General features: G+C 35.3%; 4 protein-coding genes across 4 annotated transcripts in view; 2 read left to right on the top strand and 2 right to left on the bottom strand.

The window, feature by feature from the left end:
* The first annotated feature begins 3,007 nt into the window (after positions 1-3,007).
* On the top strand, positions 3,008-6,355 carry LOC146166603 (guanine nucleotide-binding protein subunit gamma-1-like). The gene is made up of 2 exons (XM_083389139.1): positions 3,008-3,245; positions 5,464-6,355. Exons 1-2 carry the CDS (start codon positions 3,120-3,122, stop codon positions 5,587-5,589), a joined length of 252 nt encoding a protein of 83 aa, XP_083245265.1. The 5' UTR covers positions 3,008-3,119; the 3' UTR covers positions 5,590-6,355.
* Positions 6,356-7,687: 1,332 nt separating this feature from the next.
* Positions 7,688-16,239, bottom strand: LOC146166602 (vacuole membrane protein 1-like). Its single transcript, XM_083380393.1, has 10 exons — positions 16,008-16,239; positions 14,596-14,749; positions 14,428-14,515; positions 13,857-14,047; positions 13,335-13,416; positions 12,429-12,644; positions 11,521-11,699; positions 10,832-10,934; positions 9,160-9,320; positions 7,688-7,906 (listed from the first exon to the last, which is right to left on the bottom strand). The coding sequence occupies exons 1-9, from the start codon at positions 16,168-16,170 to the stop codon at positions 9,177-9,179; spliced, it is 1,320 nt and encodes a 439-aa protein (XP_083236519.1). The 5' UTR covers positions 16,171-16,239; the 3' UTR covers positions 7,688-7,906; positions 9,160-9,176.
* A 1,094-nt stretch (positions 16,240-17,333) lies between these two features.
* Positions 17,334-20,462, top strand: LOC146166601 (iron-sulfur cluster co-chaperone protein HscB-like). Its single transcript, XM_083391773.1, has 6 exons — positions 17,334-17,397; positions 17,462-17,645; positions 18,043-18,196; positions 18,609-18,750; positions 19,202-19,275; positions 19,729-20,462. Exons 1-6 carry the CDS (start codon positions 17,334-17,336, stop codon positions 19,921-19,923), a joined length of 813 nt encoding a protein of 270 aa, XP_083247899.1. The 3' UTR covers positions 19,924-20,462.
* An 800-nt stretch (positions 20,463-21,262) lies between these two features.
* Positions 21,263-25,969, bottom strand: part of LOC146166600 (kelch-like protein 24) — a 16,767-nt gene continuing 12,060 nt past the window's right edge. The window contains exons 12-14 of the mRNA XM_083382587.1: positions 25,514-25,690; positions 24,559-24,716; positions 21,263-23,213 (exon numbers count right to left, since the gene is read on the bottom strand). Coding sequence (XP_083238713.1) covers positions 23,102-23,213; positions 24,559-24,716; positions 25,514-25,690 — 447 coding nt within the window. The 3' untranslated portion in view covers positions 21,263-23,101. The remainder of the gene's footprint in view (positions 23,214-24,558; positions 24,717-25,513; positions 25,691-25,969) is intronic.

The following is a 25,969-nucleotide window of genomic DNA, read 5'->3' as shown; positions in this document are numbered from 1 at the left end:
CGCCATAAAACAAAACATCAGAACATTTCAGCACTTTTTATTTTTCATATAAAATATAAGCAAGTCTTAGTGTGGTGGTAATTTTTTTTAAAGCAACGTAAATAAGTTTATTTCGCCATTGAAATTATAGGACGAGATTTTGTAGGTTTAATAGCGTTTGGTTTCATACAGGCAGTTTACAGTACTGCCTGAAAGCGAATAGCAATTGTTCAAACCTGTCGGAGAAGTGATAAATTCATCACGATTTGGCTCTGCTTCAAAACTGGCAGGTCGATCGCTACATCTTCTCCACCTGTAGAATTGCGAACCAATCAATCGAGTGAGTGCTTTTTGCTTAGATTAAAAGAGACGGGATAACGGTCGTCGTTTGACCGAATGTCTGTCTTTCGGGGACTGCCCGTTGCTAACTGTTTGTCCGGTTAAACTCGGTGATGTTAGAGGCCAGCGCGTGTCTTCTTATCTGGTTTTAATACAATAGCTATTCAATGTTCTTGAGAAGCGTTGTCTCGTCGTTTAAGCTGTTTAAAGAACTTTGCAGTATGTGGAGCTTTGAAGCATAAAATGGTTGTAGGTTGTAGTAAGACGTAATAAGAATATCGAAGCCCATACAAAAGTAGGTAGCATTTTGAAACTTTTCGGACAACTCTTTATTCATTTTTAACAACTGGTGTTAAAAATAAATAAAGTTTTTGAAACGTTCAGAATGATACCTACTTCTGTATGGGCTTTGATATTGGTATGAGGAGCGTTTTGCTTTGAGAGAAAGACTGCTGAGCGAAGAGTCGTCCTAACGTTTCACGTTTTCCGAAATCGTGAATTTCAATTCTAAAAATAGAAAAGGGGTAAGGAGCAAATGCCTACAGCACCAATTTTGTTTTCCATACGCGACGTGTTAACGCCGTTAAACTGGATCGCTCTGTACGTAGCCTAACAAACCAAATGTTTTTTAATGTATTTTAGGGATTTGATGAATTTGTTTTGTTTTTTCATTTTGGTTTTGCTTTTCACCCCAGCTGATCTGAAAAACTGTTTTGGCTTGCTCCCAATATCGTTAAACCTAGCATTTCATATGAGATGCAAATATCCCTTTTAGACTTTCCTATCTTGGTCAAGTCATTTATTTATAAGTTCTAGTCATTTTAAAGAGATTTATTTCGTCACAAAATGAGGCATCATCAGCACAGGAAAGCCTCAAGATTTTTTGCTCTCATTTGAAGTCATTGTCGTGATTTACGTGTAAGGGCGAGGAGATGTCTTCATAATTTACACATTTAGTTTGTTCATACAAGTGGCATTCTCCGATAGATTTGTCCGTTAGCCGTATGTGATATTCTCATATATAGATTTGTCTGCTATCCGGGGCAAAATAAGTAATTCGTTGTAAAGCTAAATGTAACGATCGGAAATGGGTAGTAAAACGTCAATTTGACATGGATTTAGGTAACGTTTGCTGCGAAGATAGTCATTAAAGCGCAGCTCAGTCCTAGTCGAAGAAACTCAAACAGTCAACTTGTCACAATAGCCCATAATAAATCAGGTTTGCGTACAAGTCACAAATGGGTTATTTGGTTATAACGAGTGATATTAAAAAGCCGGTTGCGATAGGAAGTACTAGTTTGCAAACGGTTAATGCTTATATTAATAAAAGTTTTTCGTCTTGAAAAAACAATGGCATTAAATAAAAAACTTTTCTGTAAGGTAAAACCTTTGGCAGGGCTAAACTTACTTAGGTAACTGTATTCCATACCCATTGTGTTTCATCAATTTGAACATGAGCTTATAAAGAATGAAAATTGCTTTTTTACTCATCTCTACTTAAACCCTCAATTAATCCGACCAAGAGCAATAAGTCCCTCTGGGCTTAGAATAGCTTAGGGTCGCACCAAGCCTGTGAACCCTGTATTATACTTTGGAAGAGCTTAATTCGTATCCACAGCAGTGTGAGAAGTGCTTTAGCCGTGTAGCTTTTTTTCCTAATCTGTGGTACATATGCATCGTTGGTATGTAAGGGCTTTCGTCTTATTGGTTCTTCAGGTGTGGTTGGGATAAAGCCATGCAAGTGTTATATGCAGCGAATGTTACAATGTATTGTCTCTGCTATTTCAATAGCCTAGACCTATCTTAAATCTTGAATTGTCTTTTTTGTGCCTAGCGAGATCTTATTGATACATTTGTTTGTTTGTTTTTTTAGTTCATACGTTTTTTTCTGAAAACAGGTCGTTGCTGCGTTTAGAAAAGTTACCGTTACCCATGTGGGTCGCGTAAACCCTTTATGGGGTCGCCATCACTGATGTATATTTCAACAGGTGAGACATGACCACCGTGCTATCTGAACTCCACTAAATTGAAACCTAACAAACTGTCATAGCATTTCAAAGTGCATACTGTCAGGTCGCTTATAAATTTATTCTACATTCACATAATTTAGCATAGCTCGCTTTCAATAAAAGAGCTTACAGTTACAGCGCAGTAAAAACGGGTCTCGCAAGTAAGGCATGCATCAGTTGACTGTAGAGTTTAATCCAACAGCAGCGTGACACTATATAGCACAAGAGCTACTGCGATGGAGATTAGCTGAGTCGAATGTCGGATAGATTTGCCAGAACGGCCACGAAAGGAAATGAGTATCTAGGTGAAATATTTAACACTTTACCAGGCGAACACGCTATAATTACAAGCACAAACAGACATGCGTCGTTCCTCTACACTGACCTATTCCTGCAGTTTTAGGTATTTTATTAAGAGTAATAAAAATGGTAAAACAAATAAAAAAAACTATATAGACTTGTTGTGTATAATTTAAGCATATTCAATCGCTTGTGTTATTTAGTTCAAGTATTACTTATCTGAAAACAAACTCACAGGTATATGCTGATTTCAGTTCAACTAAATTGGAATCGGTTAATAAAACGTTGAGAGACCACTATATTGCACTGTAGTGGGTTTGACTGCAGTTGCGCTTCAACCTGTGTTTCACTATAATATTCCCTTTATTTTCAGGTTTATTATAGGCTTAAAACGAATGCTGTTATCAAAGTAAAATAGCGATTTGTACAAAGCGGACGGTCGTTTCTGATCATACAAACTGCTGAATATCCTGCCAAGGCTCAATCGAAGAAATGGACGCTCCTCCTCCACCACCACAAGAGGAACCAGAGGAGGACCCCCTTGACCTTTTGACCCCGGAGCAACTCCAGCAATACGTTGACCAGCTCAAGAAGGAAAGCTTACTGGATCGAACCAAGGTGAGTTGTATGCTGATTGCCGGGCGTGGCTATTGTCTTTTGTTACAATTCATCGTTTTTTTTTTTTGGTTTTTTTCGATATATTTGTCCTAAAACTTTGTTGTTGTTGTTGTTTTTTGGGGGTAATTTTTTGTTTTTTTGAGATATTTGTCCTAAAACTTTCTTGTTGTTGTTTTTGAGATAGTTGTCTAAAAAAATTTAATTTCGATTTTTATTTTAGTCGTGTATTATTCTCAGATGGATTTCCGTTTTGCGAGGCAAAATATGTAATTTGTTGTAGGCTAAATGTAACGAGTAGTTTTTTGGGGGGTAAATTGTTAAAATACGACTACAGTCTACTTTGTTTAAAACCTAGCGTACTTTATACATTTCCTAACATGTTATTTTATTTAACTCATATAGGAAAAAAACGCATAGCTCTCCCACTAGATTTCGTCCATTTTTGTACCACGTTTCAAGAAAATGTTACATAGAAGTTCAGTTAAACCGAAGTTGAGAGAACATAAATCAAACAATCGTTACGTTTGAGAGTAGAAAAATAAATCGTTACTATTTGAGTAAAGCAAAACATACCCGCCTGATCCACGCCACAAAAAGAAATCAGCCGTGGCCAACCGTCAGATAATGTCAATAGAATGGCGAAAAACGGGAAACTGATGAAATGTTCGATAATCGTTCGTTGGTTCGTGCATCTCTTCAAGGCGCTTCTCGGCTAAATCGTCCGCGGCAAATCGATAAGCCTGCCCACTTCGCACAACAAAAGTAATCCGCGTCGCAAAGTGATTGCGGGCGCTTGATTTTCAATCGATTAAAACCAGATTAGGCCCGCGAACTGCGCTCAGCTGGAGTGGGATTTAGGCTGGAGATGCTTCAAGAGATTCAGCACCGCTACGACATTTTTTAGGGATAGCAAATTGACGCTTCGCAATCGATAAACGACCAGACCTATCATAAAACGGTTATGTTTGATCGCATGCCATGAAACACTCGTCCTAACAAGAGTCTAAAAGTTGTCGGTTGGTGAGGAACATCGTTTAGCCGCGTCGAAACCAACTAAAATCAGTTGACCTTCTATATAAGGATAATTGACTAGTGTTGCATTTTGAAATGACTTAAGCCACAGTCAAGTCACTTGTAAAATAACTAAAATCAAGTCAATTCAATTTGACTTGTTTAAAATACAAAAAGTTTAAATTGCTTTGTAACCGCCACGAAAGAAAACCTGTCACATCATTTTGATTATATGGGTTGTGTATAGCCTACGTATAGTTCGCGTAGTTTGTGAAATGCGTTATTTACGTGGTTTTGTAAGAAGCTGCAGAGGTTTACACAGAAAGTTGTCGAATTGAAACTCATTTTTAAATGCAATTTATTATTACACTTTTAATCATCGGCAGCTGAGTTAATTTGCACCGTCGTAGCTCGCTGACATTTACGTTCTTTCTCGTCTTACGCTGGTGTACATTACACACCCAACCATTCATAAATTAATCATAAACCCGCGCCCGTTCTGTTATACCTGTGGCAATATTTGCTGATAATGACCTTTACCACACTGTACATTATCCACGAAATATCCGTGTTACCGTGTCGCGCACAAATTGAGCACCAGCAAAAACTCAAAAGCTGAATGAGCATTTAGAAAATATCCAGCTGGACTTTCGGTATCCTTCAATTCAGCTACCTTCTGTATGAAAAAACTAAACAAGTTAACAGTAGGCCTACAACTAGTAGTCGGCAATTAGAGGTCTAAGGCTCCGATCTGATTTTATAGGACATCTGAAATAAACACCATCAATATAAATGCCAACTTTTAAATGTTCAAGAACATCTTGCAAGTGTTGTAATGACTTCAATGACTTGATTTAAGTGTTTCCGACAAAAGACTTGACTTGACTTAGTCTTTGGGACAAATGACTTGGGTTGAAATGAAGTGTTTTCATTAAGTATTTTTTGTTATAAAATTGAGCTATTTATCCTAATTTACTTGTTTGATGTATGTTGCGCTTTTCATATTTTTTAGGTGAGTTAATGCTCATAATCGAATGGGTTCAACAGTTCTAATAGTTAACGTTCTAGTTTGCGACAAAACTTGACTTGAAGTTAACTTGCTCTAAAAATGACTTGACTTGGACTGGGACTTTTTATTTATTCAAAAAGACTTGACTGGGACTTACGTCATTTAAAGATCGCCTGTTTACAACACTGCATTTTGCAGACGTCTGAAGGCTGCAAAGTCGTGATGGAGTTTATCAACGGAAGAATGGTGGAGGACCCTCTGATAATCGGCATCGACTCCAAGATCAATCCCTACATCGAGAAGAAGGATTGCACGATTCTGTGACCCCTGACCTCAACCGTCTGTTGTACCAACTATAGCAATAACGACCGTGAACGTATTCCTAAATATGCTGTTGCTAGCAGGCACAGTATATACTGAAAAAAAGGTCTTCTAGTACTTCTTTATTTTATTCGACGTTTCGGCTACCTATCCAGGATGCCTTCATCAAGCTTGAAAGCAAATAAGTAGAATGCCTTCATCCCCTGATGAAAAATCAGTACTGGGATAACTTCTTTTCAGAACCAACTTTAGCAATAACACATGTACTGAAAAAAAAGGTCTTCTGGTACTTCTTTGTTTTATTCGACGTTTTGGCTACCTATCCAGGAAGCCTTCGAATGTGTTCCTTGAAAGAACTTTTTTTCAGAAGTCATTTGTTGAAAAGACATGATTATCTGCTTTGAATGTATTCCCTGATGAAGGCATCCTACATATGTTGCCAAAACGTCCGATAAAAGTAATAAGTACCGGACGAACTTATTTTCAGAACTGGGACATTCGTTGAACAGACATGTTTATATATTTTACACACAATCGTATTGTTCGTCCAGATCAAGTGCTTTGTTTATCGCTGCAATTGCGACTGCTGTAGTTTCGGCTTAATATTTATTGTAACACACTGAGGCCAAAAGAGTTTACCAAGAGGGGATTATCGGGCAAGACCACACTAACTTTTAGCAAAACACTTTGTGGGATATATGCTGAGTAAATATTAGTCATATTTCGTAAATAACAACACTGCTGTTGATAATAAAAAAGCAGGTCTAAAAAAATCAACTCTTTTGACCAGTTGGTTCTGCCCTATATGCTACGCTGCCATGTTGTAGGCTATATATAGGTTACTAAATTGCCAAATAGGTATTCGCCACAATAGTTCGAAATGTATCTTATAAAGGCCTTTTAATGATAACTAAATTTTTTCACTACAGATCGAAGAATATGAAAATGGCGAACCCGTTTAATTTTATGAAAAATCGTTAGGATTAAACAATGAATTTGGAAACGAACACAACTCAAATAAACGTCTGAAATACTCAATAAAACATCTTAAATGACCCCAGACGCTACAGTACATAGGCCTATGCTGTAAATTTGTTTGCTATTATCCTTTGCATAAACTAGCGTGTTTTATGGTAATCCTGCGATCATAAACAAGCTTGCTGGAAGCTTTTCTTCGCTCTTCAAATATGGAAACAGTTGTTCCCAGCTTACAACTATACTGTGTTGCCGAGTTTTCGTATTGAACTTTTTCGTCGCTTGTAAATCGAACGTTACAGAAATATATATCGTTTTTGTTGTACCAGTAGTGTTGTAACATTGACAATAGGTAACTTGTTTGTGAGCACAGGCAATTTTAGGATTTTTTGTTGCATTTTATTAACGGTTAATCATTTTAGGACCTCGATAATGAATTGCAAAGCCAAAAAGGTCGAGTAGATTGACATGATTTTGATGAAGACGTTTGATACGAGTTTTTTCATCATGAGTTAATGCTCCAAATGATGTCGATCTACTTTTGGCTTTGGAACTCCTGTCGGGGCCTGTTTTAAAAATACTGTTTGTTGTTAGGTGAGCGACTTTAACGATTAAAATGTATACCAAGCCAATGTCTGGCATTGTGTTTTTTGCTTCTTGCCTTCTGGGCGGTTGTAAGTCCACTAAGACTTTAATGCCAAAGGTCAACCTGGTCTTCAACAAAAAAATAATTTATAGACCATGCAGGTATTTCGCGATGATTAGGCTTCAGTTGAAACAGTCGTTTCAAAACTAAACGCTAGAATACTGATTTTGACCTAAAATAAAACAGAGACGCGACAGCATATTACTTTGTTCCTATTCGAGGTCGTATTTAACACTCACACGTTACGACAACACAATACCTTGCACAGACCCGTAGAAAAGCAGCAGAATGTCTTCTGATCTCTTTTCGAAGAAATTTCAACAAAACATTTTTCCACAAGGATTGGCGATCGAAACATAACAGATTACAATTGTACTTTTTAGGGTCGTTTTGACTTACAAAACAACGGAATCTTGGACATTGACAAGTATAGTCGAAGTTGAGCAGACTTGCTACTTCCTTCAGTAAAACACACAACTTTCGACACGGGCGCATAAAAACTCCACACGGCCAAGGCGCGGTTAAAACAAGACAGGATTGACGGCAATTGGCCGTTGGAGCTTACAAAGGGTCCAGAACCACTGGCACCAACACACACACGAAAAGTGAAGCATAAATAGAAAACAATTAGCAAATAGAATAGGAGATCCCTGCAAATCTCTTTCTGCTCTGTTGAACAGCTGCTGGAGAAAAGGAATTCTGCGTGACGGAAAAATAAGGTGGTTATTGAGCTGCGGTTTGCAACACTTTAATGTTGTATAGCGTTCTTAGGTATATTATTCCAAGTTTAATTAATGCTCCGAATATAGAAATTCAGAATTATAACGATTTCGTCCCAGCTATTATAAGTGATGCTTGAATTACATCTCAGTCACATTAAATGAAGATGGTACAAGCTCGTATCGAAACGTCTTAATCAAAATGATGTCGACCTACTTCACAAATCATTACCAAGCAATAGACAAAAGTTGGTAACTAAAAAATAACACAGGGCCAACCAGCTACATGATCCACAGTTTAGGAAGCACTATTCTTGGTCGATTGTACAACACGAAAACATTACGCGTACGTAAGTCTGTAATGTATCCGGGCCTAAAGTTTTGTCCATTTAACCTGAAGGGTAGAGTTTTTTGTTACGGGAATGAACAGCTTTAAAGCAGGGTTGCGGAGTCGGAGTCGGATTTGGGACTTGACGGAGTCGGTTTGTTTTGCTGGAGTCGGACTCGTGACTCGAGTAAGAAAACTAGAGTCCCGAGTCTGACGTGTGCATTACAAAATTTCGTAACTAATAAGGCAGCCAACTGTAAATTTTAAAAGTTTAATAGCAAACAGTGGAATATTTTCCAACCGTGCAATGTGGGTGGATCAGTTATACGACACATCTATAAGTGGATGGCTTAACATCCGCGTTATTTTAGTTAAGTAAATGGATGAAATACAGGCTGTAGAGTCGGAGCCGGACTCAGTTCGCCGAAATCGCACACTAAACGGGAGTCGAATTCGGGACTCGAGTAAGACCACGTAAAACTACCCAAGTCCCGAGTCCCGAGTCCAACGTGCGCAGTACCAAATTTCGGAACTGATAAGGCAGCCAACTGTAAATTGTAAAAGTTTAATAGCAAATGGTGAAATATTTCCCGTGTATTGTGGGTGGATTAGTTAAATGACACCTCTTTTAGAGGATTGCTTAATATCCACGTTATTTTAGTTACGTAAATGGGTGAAATACAGGCTGTAGTGCCAGAGCCGGACTCGCATCTGTAATGTAGCTTAATAATGAATTGCATTATCTAAAGATGATACCAGTTCGTTTTGAAACGTCTAAATCAAGATGATATCGATCTACTCAACCTTTATAACTTTGCAATTCATTATCAAGAATAAATAATTTTTAGTATTTTTTGTTTGTTTTGGCAGAGGAATGAACAGCTTTAAAGTGTCAGCTGCATTACCTGAAGTGCAACCGGCTCTACTTGGTCTGTTTCGTGTCTCGTAGGGCTTTCTGCTTGCGGGCCATGTAAGTCTGCGCCATCGAGTTGACGATCGAAATCACGAAGTAGAGAACCATTATGATGATGAGCTTCTCAAAGAACCACGCCAGCCAGCTTTCAGACTGAATGGGATAAAAAAGTTCGCATGTATTAATCGCAGTGTTGTAAAAAAGTCATTTTGAAAAATCTTAAGTCCCGGCCATGTCCTTTGTGAAATAACTGTCCAAGTCAAGTCTTTTTTAATAAAGAACAAGTCAAGTCCCAGTCCAAGTCATCAGTTGCGCAAGTCAAGTCCCAGTCAAGTATTAGAGCAAGCCAACTTAATTAGAGCAAGCCAACTTAAAGTCACGTCCAAACGCAACATATAGCACGCAAATTGTTTTATGTGCAAAAATTAGGATAAATAGCTCAATATTATTCAAAAATACTTTAGGAAAACACTTCATTTGAACCCAATTTATTTGTCCAAAAGACTTCAGTCAAGTCAAGTCATTTCAAAACAGTGACTTAAGTGCACTAAGTCTAGTCACTGACTTAAGTCATTACAACACTGGTAAATAGAGAAGTAAAACGTTTAACGCAGCGGTTCTCAGCCAGTGGGCCATCGAAACATTTTGAGGAGGGCCACAGATCAATTTAAGAAAGCTAGATTTATTGAAAAAATTAGTTTTATTTGTGCAACTATACCTAATTTTACAGGAATAATGGCTTAAGGAGGAATTGGAAAAAATATAAATGAAATGTAAATTTATTGTTCAGCAGCAAGTATCTCACTGCTGCACGGTTGATTTGTTTTGAAATATGTTCTGCTGTTTTCTTGTTTAAACCTATTTTATAGTTCGTTTTTTTCATAAAAGATTAATTATTGGGCCACAGAATGTTTGTACAACGAAAATAGGCCACGAAAGAAAAAGGGTTAAGAACCACTGAATGGTTCAGGTCTGTATAATATGCCTTCGTAAAGGCTTAGCGAAACCAGTCAACCTAATCAGGATTATAATGCGAGCAAGGCCAGCCTTTCGGTAAGCCTTTACGAAGGCATCTTGTGTACTGCTACTGTTTAATGGTTGCCGTTATCGTTGGGCAGTACAACTTTAGAAGGGCTTGATCACAGAACACACATTGTGTATACTGTATGTATATAAACAACAAAACTCAAAGTTTCAAAACAGAGTAAAATCAAGATTTTTTATGTCTGATCCTGATTTTACTCTGGTTTTTAAACTTTTAGTTTTATTGTTTATATACGCATCAGCGGAAGAGTGATCGACAAGCAGAAACCTGCTGCTAGTGGTTTTGGATTCCATAAAGATACGCCCTTCTGTATATGTATATGTACCTTTCAGTTGCTGGTTTACGTCTCATCCGACAGTTACTGGAATTTAAAGCCATTTATAACTGAAGGCAATTTGACACTTAAGCCATACAAATTTCAGTATCTGGTTGGTTTATGAAAATAGGGTTGCGTATAGCTGGAGGTTTTATCTTCAATATGTTTAGTAAGTTTCTGCGAGTTTTTATAAAACAAAGTTTTGCTAACAGCAGTCATCTTTAGCTCAGGTTGTAGAAACCAACTTAACTGAATACGAAGTGATATAAAACGGTGTACACAAAAATTAGGCAATATACTAACAGCGGGAACTTGCGCTCCTGGTTTATGGTGGAAGTTCTCCTTTTGTTTGGCGAGAAATTCTTTAAATGGAACTTGGAGTGGACCGCCAATCAGTGGGATATACCTGTGTCACAATATATAAGACATGAATGAAATTAATATAGAAAATTAGCTTCGTAAATGGCCGTATTTATTCGATTTCCACTTTGATCTAATGAAGCACAGTTATGCGAAAAATTGTCGACAATTCAATAAAATTTGTCTTTATATAGTGCCACCTGATTCCCCTAAGAAAAATAAACGAAGTCAATAAACGAAGCCTAAGAACGAACCAAAAATGATAAGATCTGATGCAGGGTTGCTTGATTGGGTATGCCAAGAACAAAATAACGCCTTAAAAGTATTTTAATAACTGTAAGTATAACTGCTAGTCAACATTGTTCTAAATGCATCACACTCACATAACACAAAAGAAATTGCAAAAACCGACATGGCGTATTTTAATTAAATTTGTTTTCAATTGTAGACCATACTTTATAAAAGATGTATCCTGTTGGTAACCTTAGCGCCTTTTAAAAGACAGGAAATCGTTAAAACGCATATTAGCTTTCAGTGCAATATAATTACAGATGTATAGATGCGGCAACAGTTTTGAATCTTTACCCTTATTTTTGTGTTTATTTGCATTTACCAAAAATACGGAAGCTCACCCAAGGAGGTCGACAAGCATTTCAACATGATGTTTGCTGAATGTCATGACAATGAAGATTTTCTGTATGTGCATCTTGATAACTGCTTTGCCGATCAGAGTTGCGCCAAAAAATGTCCAAAATGGAACCAGGAAATGACCGCATGTAATGCCAGCAAGGTCAAAAAGAGGATTGGGGATCTAAAACAGCAAAAAGTGTTACAGAATTTAATAATTCCAGTTAAGTTTACCAACAGAGCAATATGTTTATACCATGTTGTTTTAAATTTAGTTTTGTGTAAGGCAAAAATCACCTTCAAGATGCAAGATACATAACAAGCTCAGCAAGATAAAACTTTGTTTACCTTAAATCTGATAAACGCAACCCTTTATTTTAATTTCTTAAAGCATGTTTGACATGTAAATTTGTACATAGAAATATAGTTTCAACATATATACAATATCCAATTATTATCAAATACAAAAATTCTGGCCTCTGAACCTCTAGATAATTTTATTACATACTGTATTACTGCTCATTTATAATAAATATAGGGTTGTTGTAGCATAACAATGGTTAAATACGAATAAAATTAGTAGTTTAAAATCACTTTCAAAAGCTTTTCAAAACTTCCATGATGTTGCATGGCGAATTTATTTATAGCAGTGTTTCAATAAAGTTGCAAAAAAGCTGACATAATACCATTTAACTTTTGTGTGGTTAAACTCAGGAATGCAGAGTCGGATTCGGAACACGGAAGTCAGTTTGTTTTGCTGAAACCTAACTAGGGACTCGAAAATACAGGCTGTGGAGTCTAAGCCACACTCAAGAAATGACACATTTGACTGTGGCCGGGCTAGGGTTACCTTTTAACTGACACCGCAGCCCTGGTTAAATTTACAAAAAGTTAAACAAAAGTTGACACACACCGAAGCGCAGAGTAAAATTCCAAAGAAGCCAACTTTCTGCACAAGTCTCTTCATGCCCAGCTTAACTCTGGTGCTAAAGCTCTGATCATCGGCAGATTCTTCCTCGAACATTTGCGCCGCTTCTTCGTAATCTTCATCGTCCGGGTCGATTCCAGACAAGGTCGCCGCTCTTGCCATAAAATAGGGAGGAAGCTCACCAATCGCTGTACCGGCTCCCTGCCATTGAATAAATAGATAAATGTATGTTTAGCAAGAAAGTGAACAACAAAACTCAAGAAGTTATGGATTCGGATTCAAAATTAATTTTATGGATTTGACAAAATACAAAAATTGAAATTTATTTGCCACTGTGTTGTATCCACTAAAAATTATCGTAAAGTCACAATAAACAAAAGTAGATTTAGCACTGAAATACAACTATTGATGTAAATAATTTACAGTCCAGTCAGCAATAAGCTGAAACACTTTCGAAAGTAAGGAATCTCCGCAGACAAAAAAAATGCAAAAGAAACATTCTTTCTTTCGCATCAGATGATGTTAAGACTGTTTACAAAAAAAGGTAAAAAACATAAAATCATTTCTTAAAATATTACAGAAACATATATTTCGCCTTAGTAATAGGCACTATCAGTTTCTTGAATAAGCACCAGTTAGTTAGACTTTTACGAATTTTCTAAAGTCAAAAAAATAAATGTGATGTAAAAATGATTAAAAACATTACATTTGTTTTCCAATTTTACTCTTTTGATCTTTTATTGTTTAACAATTGAACAAGGTTTAAAATTTTAGTAAAAAATCAAAATCTTATATAATTGACCAATTTCAAAATTAAAACACTTTTTTTATAGATGTGTTGATAAGATTTTGTTGATCCTTTGACAACATAGAAATAAAAAGGAAACTTACCCACATAAACGCTTCCAGTCGCACTTTAGCAATAATTGACCAAATACTCATTGAGTCTTCCATCTGATCCGGACAAACTATTCTAAAAATATATAAAAACGCTTGCCAAAAAAATTATTATGGCCCTTTTGGTAAACTGCCTATTGTATTTCTATTCCTACATTTCAACTTTTCAAGATCACATTATGGTTACTGACACTGTATACAAAATACTGTAAAAAAATCATTGTTTTCTACTTTGACCTGATGAGGCACGGTTGTACAATAGCATGTTGAAAATCAATACAATTTGGCTTTACATAGCACCACCTGATTACCCGGTTTAGAATTAGACAATTACAGCCATTTACAAATATGTATACGAAATGCCTGTTTAAATTGATATTATGCCTGACAGCAAGAACCTACGCCAGACAAAAATATGCTTCAAACTAAATTTGCCAATAGTCTTAATGCAGCATCTCTTAATGCGCAAGAAAAAAACAAGCCAATATTGTGTAATTTTGTTCACAATTTTCTTACTGGTCTGGATAAGGAGGTTCCGGAAAGTCAACAGACATGCACTCAAAAGCGGCTAACGTAACAGCAGCGATGTGTGGTCCCAGGTACAAGAGGAATGTATGCAGTCCGGTGCCAAGGCCCACTGAAGAAAGAATGCCAAGACCCACCCAATATCCACACCAGGCCAGTTGCTTATTCCACTGTTTGACATACTGAGGAGAAAAATTCTACAGTTTGTACGATGTCAGTCGTAGATTTTAGTTTAAAAAGTGATACGATTTTTATAATGTGTAAAACAGCCACACTTATTTGGTTTGCAAACAAAAATAAATAATTTCAAGTAAAACATTTTGTTTTGCGATTGAATAAAAGAGTTAGTGATTAAGACTTGAGAATCTCATTATAAAGGACAAATTCAACATGTATATATAATTTAGATTTTATGTTCTGATAAAAATAACTTTTCTTGTTACAAAACATCTTTATTTTTTAAAACCAAATAGTTAGACCAGTCAGATACAAAATATTACTGGATAAAGCAAACTAACAACTACAATTTGTAGCTTAACACAAATTAGGTTAAAATACTTACGTCAGTGTGAGGTCCTTCAAGGTAATACATTCCAACAGCGATGAAACAAAGCAACAAAACAAAAAGCGAACTTTTTCTCTTCATTAAACTAAAAAAACAAAAAAGCCGTTTATATTAGTTTTCTAAAAACTTGCATATGGCCACGAAAAAATATTTTGATTTACGAACTTGAAAATTAATTGATGTATTTTGATGCTAAACTCGATGATAAAATAATACAGTGTTCTGATTGGTTGTCGCCATATCACAAGTTTAGCTCGTTCCTCTCTGTCTTTTAACTTTAGCTCTTGCATAACACCATCGTGGCCAGATCTCGGCATACCTGGATTAAAATATAAACATGCGTCGCTATCGAATGGAAAAGGAAATAAACTAAAATTGTTTAGATCATGTTATAATGTAACAATTGTAAGCATTTCCTAATCAATGTTTTTGTGTCATTCAATATACTAGAAGAAGTAACGGCGCTCTTTCACTATTGTACGTGAAAAGTTATGCAAAAAAAAAAAATCATAATACCGCATACCACAACGCATATTGTTTGGGTTAGGGTGCGGGTTAGCGTTTGGGTGAGGGTGGGTCAAGTAATATTATGTTTATTATTAATAATAACTTGACCCACCCTCAACCAAATACTAACCCGCACCCTAACGTAAACAATATGTGTTGTGGTATGCGGCATTTGAAGAATTTTTTTTTTTTATTAATTTTTACGTACAATAGTGAAAGAGCGCCGAAGTAACTATATAGTTTGTTATTCTAAGTAAAAACAGGATATTTGTGCTTGATTGAACATTGTACAGCTGTTTATTCCACAATTTTTATGAAATAAATTCAAAGTCATTTAAGGAGTTCAAAGAAAATATATTGTTTGTTTTTTTGCCCCCGAAAGTTTTGGCAATATAACTGATGAAATTTTTTTTCCAAACATTTTGGCAAATCAACCAATGAAATACATTTTCATAATGTTTTGACAATGACTCCTGGAACCATCAGTGTATGTTTACTAGAAACACTTCATTTTATGCTTATGTGGGGGCGCGAGTAGTTTAAAAATGATTTTAAGAATAAAATAAAATGATTCCTAACGCCAATAAAACTACCAGAGGTATATTGTTTTTTAAAGACCTAAAATTAGATCCCTTGACTTTTTGAATATAGCTCCAAAATAAAAACAGTATAAATCAGAAGTTTAATCGGTAACAAATGGTTTAAAAAAAATCTTATTACTATCCCAACGCTATTATTTTTTTTAATAAATTAAAATAATTTAGGATAAAGTAAGGGGTATTTAAACTGAGGATAATGTTGAGGTTGTAGTAAGATGTACAAAAATATAAAAATCGACATGATGTTGAAAATGAATAAAGAGTTATTCGCAATGTTCAAAATGATACCTACTTCGTATGCATGTATGCGTTCAATATTTTTAAAGAATGTTTAATATGTAAATCAATTAAAATACAAAAAAATATTTAGATTATGTTGCTACCATGTTTAAGCACTTTTGACATTACCTTTTAATATCAGTTTTAATTGAACATTTTATGACCAAAATACAGTATAATAAGAAACTTTACCTTTTGCACTTCGGCGTAAACTGCTGTCCTCAATAACTAAACTTATGTCAGCTCCAAGATCTACGGCTTCATCAAAAGATATTGAATCCCGATTTACAGTTGTGGGTAGAATGGTTCTTCCCTTTCTAAGGTGTTTGGTTGCAAGCGACTTTAAAAAATACATAAGGCACTACTTAAAAAAATTACCAGTCAATCAAAATGGAGCATATATGCTCATTTCAGTTGAAAGTAGGGTGAGTTGTAGTTTATAAAAGAAGAAAAGCAACAACGTACAAGAAGCAAGGGACAAATAGTGCAAACACTTCACTTCTTTGTCTTTATTTGTTATGTGGCACGGATCAGAGTCTAATTTGGACGAGTCAAATTAAAGGTTCAAAGTCCATGAACAAACAGCAAATCAAAGCTGAAACAAGGACAACTTGCGGTTTATTTGGAAAATTACTCCAACTACGCTGTTTTATGTATAAATCAATGGTTATAGTTGACAAATTGATAAGCTGTTTACGGTAGTCAGCGTTTAAATTATAAACTAGGAATAAAAAACACTTGCAGAAATTTTCAAGGAATACGTAAACAAGATAAACCATTCATGCGTGAAAAGCATGATTTACTACTTTTTGACATTTACCGGGTCGATAGAGTTTCAAAGCGTAATAAAGTTTTTCGGCTTTTATAGGATATTTGACTTTACAAACACTGTTTTTATAAACACTTATCTCAGATAATTTTAACGGCTTGTGTAGAATATTTTTAACATCTTATATCGAGGCTAAGAATAAATATTATAATGCCGTTGGTGTGCTAAAGCTGCAAGCACTGGACCATATGTTTACAAATTGTGCAATCATTACGGTAAAACTGAAATGTTGATATTTAACAAATTAAATTGTTTAGGAAATTGTGGAACTACGCTGTTAACACTCAGTGATAAAGTAGGCGATGTTTATATATTTATGTTTGCCGAATAATTGCAAAATTGTAATATTTTTGAACGGAAAATGTAGTGCTTTTAAACGAAAATAACCTTGACCAAATGTTAGGTATATCTCAAACATGTCAAGGCACGATAAGATATGACGGAATGCGTACTGAAGCTATTTACTTCGGTTAGGGTACGGGTTAGTGGACGCCAAAAACTGCATAAAATATTTTTTATCGTTGCAAATGGCTACATTACGCAGGTACGTCATACCTTATCCTTATCCTGCCAACTCAACATAAAGTATTTTCCCATTTAAACTGTTTTGAAGGCATAATTATATGAGCTACTCTTGATAAATGCTGCTGCATCTGTAGTATTCCACTAAAATTATTACAGTTGTTACAATGTCAACAAACCCACTTCTAAGAAGACTGGTTTGCTCTGTAAATAGATTTTCTTTAACACAAAGTAAGTATTTGTGCGATATTTTTGTTTCAAATACCTGTATTAATCAATTTGTACTTTGCTTAAGATGTTGTTGTGGAATCCAAGTGCATCACTTTCTTTCCAAAAAAGGATTTTCATTCACCCAGTTCACCAGCCAAAGCATTTTTAGTATCTAAAGGTCTTTCAGGAATCAGATTAAAAAGACATGTTTCTACACAAAAAGAAGCAAGTGACATGAGAAGTTTAGAGAATGTTTGCTGGAAATGCAGGTGCATGAATTTCACCTTATTACATTCTTTTTAAATGCTTACTGCAACCCAGACTACATTCTGCTGCAGGTGCCCACCCAATATGTTTTAAAGCAATTTGTATGCACACCTGAATTTGTATATTGCCAACTTAAATTTAGAAAATGGTTAAATTATTATGTTTGGTGCTAGATTAGAATCCTACCACAATTGTTAAATCAATGCACAATATTTGGCTTAGGGTTCGAGTTAGCGTTTGGGTGTGGGTGGGTCATTTAATATTAATACTTGACCCATCTTAACCCAAATTGATTACCAGCACCCCAACCCAAATAAATGCGTTGTGGTAGGATTCTAGACCAGCGCCCTATTTTTTATAGTTGAATTATTAATAAAATAAATGTTTTTTTGCAACCAGGGCAACTTTGACTCACATGTCAAAAAACTTTTGTCAGAACTGTGAAAGCATTCTGCCAATACATAAAGATGAAAACTACTTCACTCTCCTAGGATTTAAAGAAGATTTCCGCATATCACTTAATGAGCTCCAATTTAATTTCAAAAAGTTCCAGGTATGTTAATGAGAATATTATCAGTTTTATTACAATTGTATCTTTTGTTTATAAAAAAAATTATCTGCAAATATTGATGTATTTTGATAAAAATGAATAATTATTTTTGTTGTGTGTGTCTTTAAAACAATTTATTTAAAGACAGTGTTCTCGATCAGTATGTCATACTCACTAAAAAGAATGAAGCACAATGTTAATATAAAAGTCTTATAGCACAATGTCAAAAGAAAGGCCAGAAAGTTTTCACTGACCTATTTTATTTGAATTTAGTATTTTATTTTGGATTTAAGACAAGCTATAACCTGTTTAAAAATGCACTTTTGATTTATCTATTTTGTATGAATAAACTCATTTCTACATAAATTGTGTAGCCTAATATATATTATATTCATATAATGTGTTTATTTTTAAGGTTTTGCTGCACCCTGACAAGTTTTCCCTGAAAAGCAAATTGGAGCGACAAATTTCGGAAAATGTTTCAGCAATATTGAATAAAGCTTACTTCACCCTCGCTAAACCGCTAAGTCGGGGGCTCTATATGCTGGAATTACATGGTAGTTATAATTTTTAGCTGACACAGCAGTTTATTATTAAATATCACATCGATAAAATATCATTTCTAATTTATTAAACTTTTTTGAGTGCTGTCAAATATTAAGCTGCTTCTAACATGTTTAAAAAAAGCCTAATCATATTTAATAACTTTTTCCTAGCATCATTCTAAAGATAGACTGGGAAAACTGACCTATTTTTTTTTTTATCAACCATTACTGATAACCAAATATTTGTATACCTAAAAGTCGGTTACAGATTTTTATTTATTTGAACCTATAATGCAAAATTCAGCTCATAAACCTATTTGGTAGGAGTCAATTAGCCATAAAATGAAAGTAATGGATAAATGCAGAGGTTATAAAATCTGCAATATTTGTTTGTTTTCGAGGAAATGTGATATAATAATTACTTTGTAGAAATATTGGCTTAAATTCTTCTGATGTTTTACAGGAGTATACATGACTGAAGATGTCAGCACAGACAACCCCGAATTGTTGGATGAAATAATGAACCTTAACGAGCAGGTAGGATTTATTGTAAAACATAAACTTTATTTCAAGCGCACAAGCATGTAAAAAAGTATATTAGCCACATAAATATGTGCACATGCTGAGGGATTATAACAGTGGTTCTCAACTGGGATGCTGTAGCACCCTGGGTGTCATTTCTAATGCCCAAGGGTGCCGAGATATATTTAAGAATCTGATTTTTGCTCAACTCTAACAACTTTTGGGGGGGATTAAAGTGGAATAAATCCCAATTATAACTCCCTACGTTGTGCAGAGTAGATGTGTGTTGTTCCAGTTCCGTATTGTGACATTCTAGTGTTTTACCTACTGAAAAAAATCGTAGGGGTGTCGCAATCTATTTATTATTTCTGCGGGGTGCCGCTAGTCATAAATGGTTGACAATCACCGGATTATGAGAAAGTCACGATTTGGTCGAACGCCAATAACGAAATTAATTTGCGCTTACAGATTGCCAACACTTCTTCAACGGACGAGCACAAGTTCGTATTCAACAAGGTCAAAGCGAAGGTCGACAATCTGACGGTAGGAATAGCGATCGCCTTCAACGCTAAAGACATCGAGGCCGCCCGCGAGCTTTTGATAACCTTCAAGTACTACGACAACATTTTGCAAAAGCTCAAGGAGCTAATACCTCCGGCTTAAAACATGGTTGCTCTGGCGAGGAATAGACACATACGGCTGCGTATGTTTTTTTACCAGTTTGTTTTTATTAATCGTTATAATCGCCGCGCTTTTTTACGACGTGAACCAGGCCTAAAAATGGCGCGACTGTCTTGGTTAGCTACGTCCAGTTATTTCTCCTAGGCCAAGACTAGTGTTCCCTTTAATGTGCGAAGCTGCGTCACACCACCAGGCTGTTTGTACAGTAAGTAAAACTTTGCTTCATCATACCTTCATTGTTCAAAAGTCTTTCGACAATGATAATATAAAACGAGAGGCAATTTGAGTTCAACGTATCCAAATGCACTGTTTTGTCATATTTTTGTGACCTGTTTGCACAACGCGGATGCTTACAGTTCTTTCGATATCGGATTTTCACCGATTTATTTTTTGCGTTTCGTTGATTACGCTAGCGTGACGTTTTATTTGTGATTTCGGTTAGACGAGTGGTTCTTAAACTTTTTAGTCGTTTTTTTGTTGGAGAGGAGCGTAGAAGAACTATATTTACCCTTTTTTGAAAAAGTAGCAAATTATATTTTGTCATAAGTAAATATTTACCAAGGATTATTTCCTAAAAACGACAAATTAACCCTATGGGTTATTGCAATCAGTTTACGAACCACATTTAGACGTCAGTTATAATCACTAACTTTGCTTTCTTAAACCATGGCCGTCAACTTGCTTTTAGTTAATATACCTCTTGACGTATGTATTACACAAATCCGTCTGGTGCCCTGCGTTTTCAATGATATACGTTATACATTTTTGCGATCTGTTAAAAAAATATTTATTAAAGAACAAGGATACATGCAAAGTAAAAAAATAGACACATACGAAATCTTAACTTTGGTCGTTGGGGCAAATTGTCCAAATAAGATATCTTGACTAGGCAATTTCAGACTTGGACAACTAAATTTGTTTTAGATTTTTAAAATAAGATTACAAAAATAATAATTAGATATTTTCCGTTTTTGAAAATTGGATTACAAGATCATTTTAGTTTTCTCAAATTAGATTAGAAATAGCATTAATAAGTTCCTGAAAAACACAATATAAACTAGAATTTGAACTAGAAAAACTAGTCATTTTAACCAAAGAGTGTTAATCCAAACTCTTTGTTTTGACTGAGAGACTAAAAATGTTGTTATACAAAATATTATGTTTTGATAAAACCCGAACTTGGTTGGAAATAGAACACACAATTCACTTATTAGATTAGAATTAGCCGCATTTTGCTTTAGAAAAGTAGAATTATCTGGTTGCCCAAGTCTGGTCTGTAGCGTTGCGTTAAACCGTTCATAACGGCTTTCTGTGTTTGAGTTAGCACCGATGTGACATACTATTATCAAAATATATGGGATACTCCTATTACACGATTGATGAAACAATAATATTGCATTGTACTTTAAGTCAAACCTCACTCCGTCAACGTTCTACTTGTGTGCGTACTTGTAGTTTATGTTTATATAGAAAACCATTCCACTGTCCTATGATACGAAACAACCCAATCCAGAATGATTTTCGCCCGAAATTTAAAATATGTTTTTAAATGAAGTTTTAGCTACCCGAAGTGTTTTACGTCGCTACTTGTGATTAATGTTGCTTTTTGCAGAAGTTTTTTTTTTGCTACAAAAAATGTTGCCTGGTGTCATTAGCTGTTTTCGGAACAAGCTGCTTTTGAAGTTTAAGACGTTTTTTTTTTGTATTGGTGTTTTTTGTAGTATATCTTCACAGTTGTTTGCGTGTGTCAACAGTGTGACCTTTCGTCATATTTAATAAAAGAAAAAGAAAACTAAAGTATTTTGCTTACAAGAAAGTTCTGTTTGCACATTTGCTAAGGGGTAGTTCTCGTAGATTTTTATACTGCCTGAATTAGCAGTGTTTTAAACAAGTCATTTTGAAATGATTTAAGTCCCAGTCAAGTCTTTTCAAATAAATAACAAGTCAAGTCCCAGTCAAAATCATCGGTTGCCCAAGTCAAGTGCCAGTCAAGTCATAATTAGAGCAAGTCAACTTCAAGTCCAGACCTTGTCAAAAAAATAAAACTTAAATTTTGAAAACCGGCAAACTCCTCCGATTATTATGAGTAACTCAACTCAAAAATAACATAAAAGCAGCATGTAACAAGCAAATTCTTTTGTGTGCAAAGATTGGGCTAAATAACGCAATTTTATAAATAATTGCTTAATTAAAACAATTTATTTTAACCCAAGTCATTTGCCCAAAAGACTTAAGTCAAGTCATTTAAAGAAAGTAACTCAAGTCAAGTCATTGACTTAAGTCATTACAACACTGTGAATTAGTACAGGGGTTCTTGAACTTTTTTACCGCGGACCCCTAATTTATGTCTTTACTTCGCGTGGACCACGGTAGGCAAGACATTTTTAAATATGACGTTAGAATATAAATAAACCTCATAAATCTTCTAACTTAGGTCGGAAAATGTGATGGAGTCGAAATACATTCAGTAATAAAACGTCTTGTTTTTAATTGAACTATTTTCTTTGAAAATTGAGTACTTCTAAAAAAATATACACTAATATTTCAATTAGGCCTTCATGGACCCCCTACAACTAGTTGACTGACCCGCAGGGGTCCATGGACCCCAGTTTAAGAACCCCAGTATTAGTATGTATGATAAATCTTTGCGATTCAGACATGTTCGTGCTTGTATACGATTCGCAAATCTGCTGGATTGAAAGTTGGTTTTGCGCGGCTAAAAGTTAAAACAGTAGCATATGAACACTTCTTTAGTTGCAATGCTTTAAGCCAGTGGTGAGAAACCTATGCATAGTACGAAATTGCCGATGTCTGTTCACAAAAATTAACTGTGTGGCATTATTTAAGCAAGTAAGACGTTCATGATGTCAAATGACGAATGCTGAAAAAAGGAAAGATAAATTGCCAGTAATGCCGAAGTTTCTCAAGGTAATGTTTGCACATAAGGATTTAATATTTGTTATACTCTGTTGTAAATACCTTAACAAATGGTCGTAGGTTCCCCAACCCCTTGCTATAAATACATCAAAACAAGCCCAAAGTATCGGAACACTTTGACAATTAAGTTGAAGGAATAAGGTTACAAAGTTCTCACAGAAAGCACGTAACTATGAATATAAAAAGGAACTGCAGTTAAAAATCATAAATAGAAAGAGGTCACTTAAAAGTGCGTCTGTGGCGTTTCGTCCGGAGGTTTTGGTTCTGCGTCATTCTTTGTCGTTTTCTGCTCACTGTGTTGATAGATGGGAACGCGCACGCAGAGACTGCCGTGTCTGGAGAGAAAAGGCAGGGTGTTGTGTACCAGTGTTTTGAACAAGCCAATGTGAAATGACTCAAATCCCAGTCAAGCCATTTCCAAAATAACATGTTTCCAAGTCAAGCCATTTGCATATAAATTGAATTTTTAATTATTAAAATTGTCGATCTAATCCGTTTCGTGGCGATATTTTAATTAGCAAACAACAAAAAAGTAACTTATAGCGAACAAACATTTTTTACAAGCAGAATTTTGTCAAATCTAGGGAATTTCACCAAAAATTGTGTAACAAAAACGCAAAAGACTGCTTTGCCTGGAGATCAAAGACAGGGGGTTGTGTAGAAGTGTTTTAAACAAGGTACTGTGAAATGATTTAAATCTCAGTCAACTCGTTAGTGAAAATCTTGTGTCCGAGTCAAGCCATTTGCATATAAATCGAATTTTTAATTATTAAAATTTGTCGATCTAATCCGTTTCGAAGCGATATTTTAATAAACAAATAACTCTTGAGTCCAAGTCAAGGTATTTGATTTAAAAAACCTAGGTTTAGTCAAGTATAAATAGTTACTTAAGTCAAGTTATTTTTGACACCTACAACGCTGTTGTCCGATGTCCATACAAAACAGTTGTGTACAGGAGGGCATCCCAAACACTACAGACCACGACGCTTTAAATTTTAATGAAACTTTTCACGGCTCCTTACTTTTGACAGCGATAAAGAGAAACTTTGATAACGACAGTATCATACTGTCATAAAAAGCAACCTGCTAGTACAGTGGTTTGAGTTTTAATTTTCCATTTGCACAATTTCATTTTTTTAACGCTGATGATATTTTCAATCGTTTAACACTAAAATTAGCTGGTTTAGATCTTCTCAGTTCTTCTCAGACAACTAAATAATTCTAGTTTTCAAATTTAAAAAATTAGAGCAAAATTATAATCTAGTTTGTGAGTTGCTTGTGTGCTCTAATTTTAGTTAGATTTAACCAAATATGCAACTTCGTCCAACGGCATTTTTACATTTTTTCTCTCAGTCAAAACAAAGAATTTTAAAATAAAACTTCGAAGGTCGAAAATACTTGTAGGTGATTTTTGAAGTCTGAAAAGCATAAGCTATGTCAAAAGGCATAAAAATAAGCACACGCATATTTACCATTCACATTATAATTAGAATAATTCGCGAAACTTATTGCGAATAATTAAATGTAATTCTATTAAAATTCTAGTTAAAGTTCATTGTTTTAAGAATTACGATAAAAGCAATATATTGCCGTTATTTAATTTGATTTCACAAGTAACGTTTGCCTAATATGTGAATTGTTGTCCAAAGTCTGACTGCAACACTGCAAATTACCACTTACCTGTAGAGTCGCCTTGGCATGGGCGTTATGTTGGTCCACTTGTTCTGCAGCGGGCAATAACACTCGGCGGAATCAAGCGACGAACCGCTCGACTCACTAACGCCTCCGGTGACGAAGAGTTTGCCGTTCACCGCTGCCACTGCGCAGTTGTCGCGCTTCTGCAGAATAAACACTAAATGTTGGTCATGGTCCGTGCTTTTTAACGGTTTTGTTATATTCATTCATTACAAGCCCAAACACTGTGAATTCCTCCCCAGCCAAAATCAAGTTTTATCCTTTTTTCGATTAACCGCTGACAGAAAAACAAACCTACATGAAAAGAGTCGGCAAAATTAAAAAACAAAACAAGTGAAGTTGCAATAGACAACACATCTGCGCCAAAAGACAAGATTTGTTACAAAATTTGAATGCGCTAATCGTCTGAAAGTTAAGTTTGCTTGAACGTGTGACGTAGGTATTAATTTTATATGTAGAATATTTGCATTTTTGGATATATTTTAAGAAACAATAGACTTAAATTCTGGGCCTAAGAGACTCTTTACAATACCAATCATTACAGTTAAATAAGCTTTTCAATGCATATAACCGATTAAATAACTTTTTATTTATTTTTCCTCCCCAAATTAAAAAAATTCCTCCCTAAGGGAGCTGGCTCTCTTTGAGAACCACTGGGCCAGGTTCTGTTACTTAGGTATATTTGCTAGTTGAACGGCAACGGTCATTATGAACAATGACTTAATTGAACGTAAACGCAATATATAGCAAGCAAATTGCTTCATGCCAAAAAGAAATCAATCTTATAAAAAGTGCAAGGAAAACATACTGAGTCATTTGTCCGAAAGACTTACTTTAAAAACAGTGACTTAAGTGCACTTAAGTCAAGTCATTGTAGTTGTAACACCTATATTAGCTTCGTGTTTAATCAGTGTTATAATCCATATAAAATACAAGCCACCTGATTCATATCGCAAGCTCGGCGAATTGAGTTCGTCTCTGTATCGTAGATTTTCACAACCTTCGAGCTGCCGCCCAGCAGGTAGATGACGCCATTGAGCACGGCAGCGTGGGCGCAAGTGTAGTCGATCGAACGTAGGGAAATCGTACTCCACGTGGAAGTTTCGAGATTGTAGATCTGATATTGCAAGATTATGGTATTTGATTCGTGTTTTTAAGTGAGGCATTGACCCTTGTTTATAAAAACTTGGTTTACTAAACTTTTCATAAAGGATAACCTCAAGGCCTGACCATCGCGGGCCGGTTACTGTTAGGATATAAGTTCGCGGGCTGAAAAACTTTATATACTTAATTATTTTTATACGAAGTAAATATAAATAACTATGCAATATCACCTGTAGTGAGCTTAAAAAATGTCGTACAATTTTCGTACGCGGTTGGGGGGTTTCAACCCAGA

The sequence above is a fragment of the Ascidiella aspersa genome, chromosome 1 (assembly GCF_963924565.1).
Source record: "Ascidiella aspersa chromosome 1, kaAscAspe10.2, whole genome shotgun sequence".
In the NCBI taxonomy this organism is placed as follows: Eukaryota; Metazoa; Chordata; class Ascidiacea; order Phlebobranchia; family Ascidiidae; genus Ascidiella; species Ascidiella aspersa.
This window is presented reverse-complemented; position numbering and strand designations above follow the sequence as displayed.